Below are 14,131 nucleotides of genomic sequence, written 5' to 3' on the forward strand. Positions count from 1 at the left end.
AGATTCATCAAAGACACAAAATTTATTTTTACGAAAACGCGTTAGGATTGTTACAGACTCGTAATAGTTTGTTTACCGCTAAATTGTCTTTGCAGTTTCCAAAACCACAGACGTTAAGGTACTTTTAAGACTCTATATCGTCTTTGATGTTAACAAACACATGTACATTAGATAGACGAAAAAAACCAAAATCATCTTTTTTTTTGTTTTAAAGCAAATACAAATAAATACAATAAATAAATACATACATGACAGAGTACAATGTGACGTAGCACATTTATGAAAATGTATGTTGGGTGAAGATACTAAATTTTCTTTGATCTTGATAAAAAGCAGACAATTACCATGAAAGACAATGAAGTGTCTTTGGTGAACCTTACGTACAGTACATGTGTTTGTAAACATCAAAGACAAGAGTCTTCAATCTAAATCAAAATGTGGTTTTGGAAACATCAAAGATAATGTAGTCGACAAAAAACACCAACATCTAAGGCACTTTAGAGTCTTAGATGAATCTACTTTTTTTCCCCTAAACAACAAAGATGATTTCGTGTTCAACGAACCTAATGAATGTTTTTGGGAAAGATGATTTTGAGTCTTCAGTGAATGTAATAAATATTTTGTAAACATCAGAGACAATTTTGTCTAATGATTGACGCCTTCAACTAACCAAGTGTACGCGTTTTGTAAACATCAAAGACAATTGAGTGTTTAATGTACCAAATTATATTCTCGTAAACATCAGAGGGGGCTTGGAGTCTTCGGTGAAGCTGGCGTACGTGTTCGAAACATCAAAGACAATTTATCAAGATATAATACGACTCAAGTGTAAATGGAAAAGAAGAATGGCTTTAATTGACTTTCTCTACCTTTTCCCCACAGCTCTTAATTAAGCCCCTTATCTCCTGCAGAACCCCCAAAAAAGTTGTACGCTGAATTTTTACATTAAATTGTCTAAAAATGCTATACTGTATATGGCACGTATTATGTTGCACGTCCCTCGCAGGGCGCTTTCGCAACCCCCTGGGAGTGGGTGGTCTCTTGCTAATTAAAACACTGTTAATGAGCACACGTGGGAACAACGGCTGCCTTCCATCACAACATCTTTGCGTTCGTATTCAGAATTCCCCGCCATTGTGTACACCCTGGTCTTAGATGCAGAGGACGTTTGTTTACAAGCGCGACGTCCACAATCCACCACTGCAAGTTTGCCATATGGGCGCCGGCAAAGCAGGGACCGTCAATGAGCTATGAATGTGAATGGATGTCGCGTGTCACATGATATCATCGGTTGAAGAGAGTGTGTACGTGTGAGTCTGTGTGCGTGAATGTCAGTGTTAGCGTGTGTACGTGTTATGCATGTGTGACTCTGTGTGTTGTGTTGTTAGTGTGGTTGAGTGCACGTGTTTTATGTACGTATGTCTATGTTATGTCTGTCTGCGTGTGTGTTTTATGTTTGTGTTTGTGTTATGCATGCGTGTGCGTGTGTATGTGTGGATGTTTCCGGGTTGAACGGTCATTTTGACTGAGTGAAGACGACGCGTGGCCTCGGTGGAGACACTTAAGCGCTCGTACAAGGTTCAAGTTGTGGACATTCCTCAGCCACATCGCTGCTCAGGGTGAGCCTAACCCGGTTAGGGTTAGCTCATAGTAATAGTTAGTTAAAAAATAATGTACTGACCGCATCCAGCCGATTCCTGTTTGGGTCGCAAGGAGGTCCCACAATCCCTGTTGTTTTTATTGAGCATGTCATTGAACTATCCTATTGATTTTTAATGCCTTAGTGATTTTTTTTTTCAAGCCTGGTGGCCAAGTTAGCGGAGATCAATGGGGACTTTAATACATTTTGTGACACCTCACCATCGATCTTCTTCAAACCTAGGGAATAATTGCTCTGTCTTGGCAAGAATCATATTGATTTTGAAAATAACAGCACATTCATGATGTATTCGCTGGACTTTTAAGTGAGATAAGGTGCCAATTTTACTTAGGGACATGAAATTGGGGTTAGAGATTTTGTCAAATTCCTACCAAGACACTGGAGACTGCCCATTTTGGTTTCAAGCTAACATTTTAGGCTATTCTCCACATGTCCTTCCAAGACAAACTCCTCTAGGAGATTTGGTCAGATAGGCCATAAATTGTAAGGTTTTGTCATTGTTTGTTGGCTGAGCATGGCAGTGAAGTTAATGACTGGCCATAAAACACAAAGCTCTAAAACGTCACCTCCGCATGGACAAATTTTGACCAAACATCTTGTGTGTGATGAAGACCATGCCCTGAAGCGATTCCGAGCTTCCTCCATCATAAAATGCATTTCTTTCAGGGCCAATTGACAATTTCCCACAGCACAGTGGTTGGGAATCACTGTATTAGACAGATAAGACAATGCTAAATTGTGAAGATTTAGATTAAATAACATCTAATGTGGAGCACTGGTGAAAAGTTTGATCATTTCAGGGATTCGCCATGAAAAAGGGTTACGAGGGCCTGTTAAGACGATTAGATAGCTGTCGGCTAGTCACAGGGTGGAAGAATGTGATGGCAGCAGATTTGGGATGATGAGAATTTGATTGATGGAGACGTTTAACACGTTGACAACGCGGAGGCAGTCTGACAGCCCGTGTGTCAAAAGCGTTCGAGTCATTTGATGTTGTGCAAAGTGTTTCCGTGGAGTCTGACTGTGATTTGATTTGATCTCCGTGCAGGCGTCCGCGGTGAGAGCCAGCAGCATGGTCCGTCCGGCACGCTGCCGCGCTTCGTGGAGGAGCCGGTGGACGCGTACATCATCAAGAGCAACCCCATCAAGCTGCGTTGCCAGGCCCGGCCCGCCCTGCAGATCTTCTTCAAGTGCAACGGCGAGTGGGTCCACCAGAGCCAGCACACGTCCCGCGAGCACACCGACCTGGGAACAGGTACAGAGAAAAGCTCTTTCAAAACGGCCCCAGAACTGCACGGACTAACCAACCAGGTGGTCTTCGCTAATCCCAGTTCTGTCTGTCTGCTCCCCTGAGGAGATTAATTTCCTGAACCCAAATTACTTTCGTTGTTCTAATGCTAATAAAACACTCGACTTTTTGACCTGTAAAAGGCTTCAATACAACTTTAGACCAGGACTGTTACCACAAAATTACCACAAAAAAAACGGGTCTAGCCCGCCTGCTCGTAGAGTTACGACAAGCGCAGCGTTGGATTTGCACTAGACATGAAAATAGAGCCCTAAATCTCAAGGTTCCTTGATCCTGGACTAATTTCTTCTCATTCCTCCTATTTGCAGCACACTTAGGGTTAGGGTAAGCGTAACGGTTCCTGATTTCCAGACCGAGGTTAGAGTTTGTGTAAGGGTTAGGATCCCTGATTTGTAGTACCTGAAACACCTTCATTTATCATGGATGCAGCACACTCAGGGTTATGGTAAGGGTACGGTTTATGGTTCCTAGACCATGGTTCCAAATCCCCCGGTGGTGAGAATACTTCGAAGACCTCCTCAATTCCAGCGACACACCTTCCCATAAGGAAGCAGAGTCTGGGTTCTCTGAGGCGGGCTCTCCTATCTCCAGGGTTGAGGTCACAGAGGTGGTTAAAAAGCTCCTCGGTGGCAAGGCCCCGTGGGTGAATGAGATTTGCCCAGAGTTCCTAAAGGCTCTGGATGTTGTGGACCGTACAATGATTGCACAAGCAGCGCATGGTTTGCTGGCCAATCATGTTACAGTCACAACATGAGGGAAGGCGGGTCATCGTCTCCAAATTTTACACCCTGGTCCTGACTTTTTCACACAGCTACCAAATAGCCTTCATCAATTACCAATGTTTGAATCTAAGATGCTTTAGGGTATCTCGAGTCCAAAAGTTCAATCTATGTTTTCTCGCCTCTCATCTGTACTCACTCGCTTCCACTCCTTAAACCGGACCTGGCAGCTTTTCCAAAAGCCTCAGGGTGATCTTTCATAATAGCACTTCTTTGGGTCAGATGTTTTTTCCCACTCTCGCTTCATAACGAGGATGTTTTGCTTCTTGTTTTGGAGATGCGCGGACCCGCCTCGTTAATTAAGGTCGCGGGCGAGCTAATTGGAGCTGAAAAGATCCACTTCTCCACGTGTTCTGCACCAGAACACAAAAATGGTGAGAGTCGAGGCCCCCGCGGAATCCGCTAAGAGGAGCTGCCTGAGATGCTTCAGCAGAGAGGGCGCTAACAAATTAATGCCAAATTAATGACATTGATTCTTAAGAGCTCACATCCAGAACACAAGATTTGATTTAGACTCAATTGTCCTGAAATCAATCGTTTGTCCTTTGAAATTGATTGGACGTCCTTTAAAGGCAATGCGTACTGATGCAAAACCTTATTTAAAAGATTATGCTAGTGCTGAGTTCTCTTGCGTAAGGTGGCTTTCGGCATGAATAACTAGTAAGTGGAGCTATCACATTCACTTCACTATCACTTATTTCTTTACTCTGGATTATTTCTAGTGCTTCTTTTTTATTTCTATCGCATTAATCATATGGCACGTTTACATGTGTCCATTGGCTGTGCCATGGATTTATAGATTATATCTAGTCAGTCTTTTTCTATTGTGCACCATGGCAGTTATCATGAAAAGCTGGCAAGGAACGCTCGCTTTACACTAACTATACGAGAGGACTAGTCAAGCGGGCTAGAGCACAGATTTGCCCGACTGTGTGCGAGTTCGGTGAAGCGACGTGAGCGCTGCAGCAAACACAAACGAGATGTTCACGGAGAATTTTCAAAAGTGGCAGCAGCTGTCAGAGTCCGAGTTAGATGATCTCTTTTTAACGCGTGTTGCCTTTAATATTTCATATGCCGGCGATAAAGAGATGAACGCACTCTCGGCAGTGCGCGTGCTGGAGCTTTGATTCCAAGCACCGCGGGCTCCACTTAAGAGGCTCCTTCTCTTTTCATGCTGCACGTGTACCTAATAATTTGGACGCTGAGGACCGTCTGGCAGCGCTAATACAGAATGAAAAAACGTGTTTATTGTGGGGTTGTTGTTTTGTTTTTGTTTTTTTACATTGTATAGGTATATGAATAAGAGATGAGCAGTGGGGGAACTGCAATGTTTTTGCCAGGGGGGAAGAACACAATTATGCACCCACCATTTAAAAAAATAAAATAAATAAATACAATTTAAAGGACAACAACAACAACTGTGTTCCAGGAAGATGCTTTGATGGTAGTTGTTTTGAAAGTGTGATGTAAGCATGAACATGTGACCGTCACACCAGCCCTATATAGTGAAAAGTAACAAAAAACATCATCTGGTCTAAAAAAAAAAAAAAAATGGTTGTTTAGGCTATATATTAGCCCTGCTTGGTAAAAAGTAAAGACCTTTAAAAATAAAGACCTCAAACTTGTTACTAATGCTAACAGCTAGCCCTGTATGGTAAAACAGTACACATCAACTATAGTTTGCAATGTTGGGAAAGTTCATTTTCTACACGAACTAGTTCAAAGTTCAGGTCACCGTTCAAAAAATTAACTAGTTCAGTTCATAGCTCATAATTCCATCCATCCATCCATCCGTCCATCCATTTTCCGTACCGGTGGTACGTACCGCTTATCCTCACGTGGTAGCGGGTATGCTGGAGCCTATCCCAGCTGACCCTGGGTGAGAAGCAGGGTACACCCTGAACTGGTCGCCAGCCAATCGCAGGGAACATATAAGCAAACAACCATTTGCGCACACATTCACACCTACGGGCAATTTTGAGTCTTCAATCAACCTACCATGCATGTTTTTGGGATGTGGGAGGAAACCGGAGTACCCGGAGAAAACCCATGCAGGCACGGGGGAGAACATGCAAACTCCACACAGACGGGGCCGTGATTTGAACCCCGGTCCTCAGAACTGTGAGGCAGATGTGCTAACCAGTCGTTCACCGTGCCGCCCTGGCTGAGTATATTAACAAATATTTTATTTTATCTTTTCTTATATATTGCGATTGGCTGGCAACCAGTTCAGGGTGTACCCCGGCTCCTGCCCGATGATAGCTGGGACAGGCTCCAGCATGCCCGCGACCCTAGTGAGGAGAAGCGGCTCAGAAAATGGATGGATGGATGGATGGATCTATTCTTATATTACAAAATAAAATAAATTCCGTATCATGACAGTGTGATCGTACAGAGTTTTAACTAAAGCGTTCTGATGCAAACAAATTTCCTAGTCATGAATTTTTACAATGATCTACTGTATTTCAAAAGAACCACTGACGAACACGTTCTCGCAGTGTCCCTGAATGCAGCTGGCGTTCTCACGTAGCTGCGACTTGCCTGCCATGAATGGCAACCGTGGCCACACTGAATTGGGTTGCCAAAGACAGCGTTTATCCGCCGACAAATTAAGGCTTGTATATAGTGTTTTCAGACGGGTTTGTCCTGGAAGTCCCTAACAAAACCTGCCACTCTTGAATGAAATTGAACTTGTGTTCGAAAACTGTTCTTTGACGCCAGAATGAGCGCATTCTCGATTACTTCATCGGGCAATAATTAACGAGGTTCAGTTCATGTTATCAGTTCATAAACCTGATGCTAATGCTAAGAGCAAGCTCCGCATGGTAAAAATGTATGTGTCAGCATTGTCTTCGGACCCCAAATTTGATGCTAACGCTAACAGCCAGACCTTTATGGTAAAAACGTACACATCGACATTGTGTTTGGACCCTGAACGTGATGATAATGCCAACAGCTAGCCCTGTGTGGTAAAAATGGACACATCACCATTGTCCTAGGACATGATGCTAACAGATAAGCACTTCATTGTTTAAAAAAATGTATGTGTCAATATTGTTTTTGGACCAAAAATGTGATTTTAATGCTTACAGATCACCATGTGTTGTAAAAATGTATATGTCAACGTTGTGCCCTGACCCCATACTTGTTGCTCACGGTAACAGCTAGCCCCGTATAGTAAAAATGTACACGTCAACATAGTGAACGTAAGCGCATCTGAGCTGTGGAGGTCACTGAAGGACGACGCTTTCGTTCAGGAAGGAGAAAGTGATACCCTGATGGGATGAGATAAGACCAGGAGGAGGATGAGGAGGGGGATGGAAATGGATACGAGGGGAAGAAAAGAGGTGCTCCAGCATGTACTAAGATGATGAAGATGATGATCAATATCTTTTTTGTTCAGTTGAAACAGTTATCACAAAATAAATGAACAAATCATATCATGTTGGCCTAATAATATTAATAATGTCTTGGTGTAAATGTCGCTTAAAAATTCTCAGAAAAAGCAACGCATGACAGCTGTACAAATGCTGCAATTTCAGATACTTTTTATGCATGTATAATTTAAAATGTTACAAAATGTAAAACTACATTTTGTACTCACTCCAATATCATTAATAATGTCTCCTCAGAATAAGGCGCAAAAGAAGCAAAACACAAATTTTTTAGTTATGTGCTGTGTACGCTCAGAGGTACAGTATGTTCGCATGTTAGCAAGCTAGCGTGTTAGCTTATGAATAAATAAATGAGTTCAAGATTTTGCACATCAACAAGCCAAATGAGCACTTGAGGCATTTTAATGGTGGAATTAGGGGGGTTGCGTGTGTGCGTGTGTGACACAAGCCTTTCTGCGAGTGACACATGAAGATGTTTCTGCGAGCACGTCATGACTGTAAAACAACATAAAACATAAAAAAAATTATGTGGATGCTAACAGCTAGCCCTATGGTCTGAAAAACTAATCAAAAACATTGTCAAATGGCCCGGTACTTGATGCTAATCCTAAGAGATAGCCCTTTATGATTAAAGCGTATGCGCCAGCATTGTGTTCGGACTCTGTGCTTGATGCTTATGCTAAAAGCTAGCACTGTATGGTAAAAGGAATTTGAAAAAATTGTATTCCGACTACACACATGACGCTAATGCTAACAGTTAGCCTTGTGTGGTAAAAATTTACAAATTAACTTTGTATTTGGACCCCGAACATAATGCTAATGATAACCACTCGCTCTATATAATGGACGTGTGCACGTAAACAATGTCTTCTCGCCTCAAACATGATGCTAATGCTGACAGCTATCCCTGTTTGGTAAAAATATACAAATCAACATTGTGTTTGGACCTTGAACTTGAGGCCAATGCTAACAGCGAGCCACACAGGGTGAAAACGTTGTCCCCCTGGCCTCAAACTTGACGCTAATGCTAATAGCTCTACATCTATAAGGTATCTCTAAATAAATAAGTATATAAATTTTAAAAAATGCAAAGATTTTGCAAACGTGTCCAGGTCTATGAGAACAATTAGCATCAAGGCTACTTTTTGGAAAAACAAATGTCTTGCAAGTCAAAGAAAATGTGTGCGTGTGTGCGCTGCGGGCCGTGCGAGTCACCTTGTGCGCCTGCAGCGTGACGCGCTACATCATCATGCATGTTGTTGTTTATTCATCAGTTTGTCTTGTGTGCCCATTAATAAAGATGATGGGGTGGGTGAGGGAGGGCGGGGCCTGCCGCGTTGCCTCCCGGCATGCTTCGCTCTTGTCAAAACAGGGTCACGAAGCAAACAGATGCATTTTTTTAGTGAGCTAGCTTATATATAATTGGTTTCGTCACAATGACTATATATATTATCCTTAGGTCCGCGGTGTGTTAAGTGTGGGTTTGTCCTGATTATCAGGTCCGAAAAGTGTCGGGGATAACAATCTTATGTATTGAACGTGTTCAATATTGACAACCAAAAATCTTCACGTGTGGAGGAAGCTGACGTCTCCCCAAGTCATGATGCCGTGATTTGTGACGTGAAACGGAATGTAGCCAATCAAAGAAGTGACCTGAATAAAGAACATAAATGGAATAAAACGTCTTACCCAATGTCTTTTTTTGTATTAAAAGTGGATTCCCCAGACGGCAAGAAGTGTTTTCCACAGCAAGTCTTTTTTGACGACGAATAGATCAGCGGCAGAACAGCTGAGAATATCGAAGCACACCACAAACAGTACAACCACAACTGTTAAATGCCTGATTTTGCTCTGTCTGGTCTGTAGATGTTTTGAGATTTAAAAAAATCCTCATGTGTTGAACCCGGCCTTAGTGATATGAGTCTCCATGGTGAGGTAGTGGTTAGCGCGTCTGCCACACAATCGAGAGGTTCTGGGTTCAAATCTGTTACGTAGCAGTGGGGTTAATGTACTTAGCGGTTAGAAACCGAGCTGCCGTGTTAGCAGAAATTAGCATTAGATCGCAAGGTTAGCGTCTGATCAGCACCACACACCATCGTGTGTCTGCTGCATGTGCTACATGCATGGATCCTCGAGCGCCCATGATTACAATAAAAGCGTGGGTTGTGTTTTCCATGGTGGTGGCAGCACTTCATCACCAAGCCACCGAATTAGTCATCAATTAGTGTAGCTGTGTAGCACCACCATGATATGGTCAAAGACAAATATCTTCCGCCCCAGGTCGAAAATTATTATGATAACATTACAGTATTCTCAGAAGTTAATGCTTATATGTGCTAACACTGCAGCTCTGATTACCTTATGGCTTTGACCTGAGTGTGCTTTGGGCGGTTCTTTCACTCTGGAACTTAGCCTAGCTGTTATTGGCTGAGAAACTGTGGGGGTGGTTATGATAATTAGCCCCACCGTTACATCATAATCCTTCAAAATTCAGACAGGCTTGCTCACAGTCAGATCTTCAGAAATTGAAAAATATAAACGATTTACTTTTGTTTAATTTCACACGATGGTTGGAAAAGCACTCCAGAGAGCCAAACATTTCTTATGTATACAATGCATTAAAACAGGACATGTACGAGGGCAGCAGAACAGCGGTGAGGTGTGCTGTAGGTGTGACAGACGAATTTAAGGTGGAGGTGGGACTGCATCAGGGATCAGCCCTGAGCCCCTTCCTGTTTGCAGTGGTGATGGTTAGGCTGACAGATGAGGTTAGACTGGAATCCCCGTGGACCATGATGTTTGCAGATGACATTGTGATCTGCAGTGAAAGCAGGGAGCAGGTGGAGGAACAGTTAGAAAGATGGAGGCATGCACTGGAAAGCAGAGGAATAAAGATTAGCCGAAGTAAAACTGAATATATGTGCATGAATGAGAGGGGTGGTGGGGGAAAAGATAGCAAGGGTGGAGGACTTTAAATACTTGGGGTCAACCGTCCAGAGCAATGGTAAGTGTGGTCAGGAAGTGAAGAAACGGGTCCAAGCAAGTTGGAACGGGTGGAGGAAGGTGTCAGGTGTGTTATGTGACAGAAGAATCTCTGCTAGGATGAAGGGCAAAGTTTATAAAACAGTGGTGAGGCCAGCCATGATGTACAGATTAGAGACAGTGGCACTGAAGAGACAACAGGAAGCAGAGCTGGAGGTGGTGGAAATGAAGATGTTGAGGTTCGCTCTCGGAGTGACCAGGTTGGATACAATTAGAAATGAGCTCATCAGAGGGACAGCCAAATTCGATGTTTGGGAGACAAAGTTAGAGAGAGCAGACTTAGATGGTTTGGACACATCCAGAGGAGAAATAGTGAGTATATTGGTAGAAGGATGATGAGGATGGAGCTGCCAGGCAAGAGAGCGAGAGGAAGACCAAAGAGAAGGTTGAAGGATGTCGTGAGGGAAGACATGAGGGCAGTTGGTGTTCGAGAGGAGGATGCAGGAGATAGGCTTACATGGAAAAGGATGACACGCTGTGGCGACCCCTAAAGGGACAAGCCTAAAGGAAAAGAAGAAGAAATATGCATTAAAAAGTCAATTTCCTCTAATGTCCGGTGAGGTTGTGAACAAAGAAAATGCATATTAATACATCTGCTTTAATTTCAGTCAGTATTCAATGAGTTTTTATTTCTATCAGCAGCAACGAGCCAAACAAGAGGAAGATGACGATTAAACATGCCCGGAAATGAAATATGAAATCATCACGTCATGCCGCATTCAAATGCATAATTGTCAGAGGAGCGATGGACATTTAAATGCCTTCAATTATGCCACACAATAGCTGACGAGCTTATTGGACCCGCAGGAAATTGCAGCTTCGGGCTGCCACGTGATGATGAGCATCTGGCTGGTGCATACATTTGCCAGAATAATGGCACGCCTTTGATGGTCTCGTCACAATGACTGAGCCTGCCAGGCTGACCCAAAGTAAAAGTATGGACTTTTGATTGTTTTCTAGTCAAATGTATGAAAATTCAGGTTACTTGAATGCAGCATTTTCCTTTCACCAACTTCATGATCAAATAGGAAATGATGTCCCGGCATCACTGGGAGATGAAAAATTCATCCAAAACATGCATACTTACTCTAACAGCTAGGCTTGTTTGGTGAAAATGGAAAAACATTTTCAGACGACCCAAAAAATACATGCTACTGTTAACAGCTAGCTCAATGTGGTGAAAAAAATAAAATAAAATAAAATAACCCTGTCATCTGCCTCAAAAATGTGTGGTAATGCTAACCCCAAACTTTGTATTGTATGTTGAAAATTTTTTTTTTTTTAAAAACAATCTTGTCTGACCCAAGAAAATGCGTGCTAATGCTATCAGCTAGCTCAATATGGTGAAAAAACATAAAAGCACGACCCAAATAAGACATGCTAACAGCTAGCCCTATGAACAAACCTGCTCTTTGTAACATAATGTGAAACTTGTTCTCCTCTTTTGTCCGACAATGTTCGTATTCTGCTATCGTTCTTTCAAAAGATATGAATGCTTCTTCGACGGCCGCACTTGGTCGCGCATTCGGTAACGCTCTCAGCATTTCAACTTTACATATTTTCACACGATAATCACATTCACAACACTTGAGACTCACACTTGATCTCTGCTGAGTGATGTGTTTATCACAAACGTGTCTCTATATTCGTGGCTACCGAGCTCAGCTAAGCCAGCGAGCTTGAAAGGCTTCAAGGTTCACACATAAGCATCCATATTGATAATTTCTCGCTTGCCGCCTTCTCATCTGCCATCCACCGGACAGGCCGAGGTCTTTATCAATAAAGTTGCTTAAAAACACACACGCATACGTCCAACCACTAGAGGCACGACAGAGAGGAGTGTTTATATGAGGGCAAAGATTGGATACGAAGAAGAAATGAGACAAACAATGTAGCGTTGTAGAAGATTGCGTTGCTTTCACCAAGGTGTTTCTTGGAAATACAACACATGCACACCTCCATGTAAAGTCTGCCATGTAGAATTCCAATGCGTTATTTCCTAGTATCAATATAATCAATTGATTAACTTTTAAAACGATTTTAAATCTATATATTTTCAACAAGGAGGCCAACTTGCAAGCACAGATGCAGTTGGATCGTAGGGATAGACGTAAATCGATACATCGTTGTAATGACTGAATCGTTACACCCCTAGTATCTGCATTGCCTTTGGTCCCCAAACTTGATGCTAATGCTAAACAGTTAGCCCCGTATGTCCCCGGCAGGGCTGAAGATCCGTGAGGTGATGATCAACGTGTCCCGCCAGCAGGTGGAGGACTTCCATGGTCCTGAGGACTACTGGTGCCTCTGCGTCGCCTGGAGCCACCTAGGAACATCCAAAAGCCGTAAGGCGTCCGTGCGGATCGCCTGTAAGCCCCAACTTTTGTTGAGTGTGTGTTTCTGCTGTCTATTTGAACTTCTGAAGCTTATTACCCCCCCCCAAAAAAAAAACCCCACCAGACCTGAGGAAGAACTTTGAGCAGGACCCTCAAGGCTCGGAGGTGCCACTGAGCGGCATGATCGTGTTGCATTGTCGGCCACCAGATGGCGTGCCTGTGGCCCAGGTGATTATATCAACAGTTTGTTTCCACGACGACCCCTTGACTACGTTTCTCACTTTAGGAGACACATTTTCTGTGCCACCAGGGGGCAGCATGATAGTGATTGATTGGTAGATATAAATAAATATATAACATGAATTTAAAAATGATCAAAAATATCTATAAATTTGCAACAGATATAAATAAAAAATGAGTGAATAAAAAACAGATGTACAAAATTAATAGATGAATACATTTCCAAAAAATAAAAGAATCAATATGCAGTTTTACCGCGTAAGGATAAGCGGTTTCTGAGAATGAATTAGCAGTGTTAGAACTTGAATAAATTAATTTAAAAACTACAGATTTTTAAAATGCCTGAATGAAAAAATAATACATTTGAAAAATGAATAGATAAAATTTAACCTTGTTTTCGTCTTAGAAAACTTTAACATGACATGAGTGTAAAAGGGAGCAAAGAGAAATTTTAAAAAATCTAATCAGACGTCCCACTGTGACTTATTCATGCCTTGTATCAGTTCTCTCTGCAAGTGTGTGTTCTTGTGTTTGACACGTGGCCTTTTTAATTTTTCCCTCATGAATATAAATATGAATATCAATGAGGGTAACAGTGAGAATAGCAACCAGCGCTCTTGCCGGCCGTCCCACTGAGTCATGCGGCGTCTCGCTGAGCCGCCTTCTGCGCGCTATATCGATGTCAAAGTCAGAAGCTTAAGTTTACGTAAAAGTCAGGCCTGCTTTTTCCTCTTTAATTGATAACTACATGCTAACAACAATAACATGCTAGCAGGTGTAGGGGAAAACGGGACCAACAAAAAACTACAATAGATCTTCTCACCTAAAATGCTATGCTAATGCTAACAGCTGGCTCTGTGTGGTGAAAGAGTAAACAAAAACGGGTGATCCAATGTGATGCTAATGCTAATGCATTCCAACAACGCTCCAAGTTTCCAAATGGAGTGTAGCGTGCGCTCGGAGTACATTTCCGAACGCAGCCTCTGTCTTCTAGTCCCAAACTTAATGCTCATAGGTAGACTATGAGCATTACGTTCTATTTGAAAATGCACATTTATGTTATGATCCGAGCCCTGACTTGATGCTAAGGCTAACAACCCCGTTCCATAAGAAATGCATATTAATGTATCCTAGCCCAAACACGAGGTAAATGCTATCTACTGGCAGCTGTGTTCTATTCTAAAGCTCATGTTTGGCGTTGTCATGCTATCATGTTAGCAACTTGTTGCTCTCGGGCCCTGTGCATACTCTTTGTGTCGTCGTCATGTTGTTGTAAGGCAATAAAAATGAATAAAAGATGTGCAGCGTCTGGGGAAGGCATCCTCGGAGTGGCGACTTGTTCACAATGAGTCGTCTATGAAGAGGGAGCC

At 42.5% G+C, this 14,131-nt stretch overlaps 1 protein-coding gene across 8 annotated transcripts in view; it reads left to right on the forward strand.

The window, feature by feature from the left end:
- Nucleotides 1–14,131, forward strand: part of LOC133490283 (netrin receptor UNC5D-like) — a 119,354-nt gene that overhangs the window by 84,566 nt on the left and 20,657 nt on the right. For 7 of the 8 annotated variants that reach the window (XR_009792148.1, XR_009792147.1, XR_009792149.1 and 4 more), the window contains 3 exons: nt 2,709–2,915; nt 12,411–12,554; nt 12,646–12,749. Coding sequence is in view for 3 of the 8 variants with exons in the window: in XM_061800171.1 (XP_061656155.1) it covers nt 2,709–2,915; nt 12,411–12,554; nt 12,646–12,749 (455 nt within the window). In the remaining 5 variants the exon portion in view is untranslated. Of the gene's footprint in view, nt 1–2,708; nt 2,916–12,391; nt 12,555–12,645; nt 12,750–14,131 lie in introns of all 8 variants that reach the window. The other variant, XM_061800173.1, reaches the window with a different exon arrangement.

The sequence above is a fragment of the Phyllopteryx taeniolatus genome, chromosome 15 (genome assembly GCF_024500385.1).
Source record: "Phyllopteryx taeniolatus isolate TA_2022b chromosome 15, UOR_Ptae_1.2, whole genome shotgun sequence".
Taxonomy (NCBI): Eukaryota; Metazoa; Chordata; class Actinopteri; order Syngnathiformes; family Syngnathidae; genus Phyllopteryx; species Phyllopteryx taeniolatus.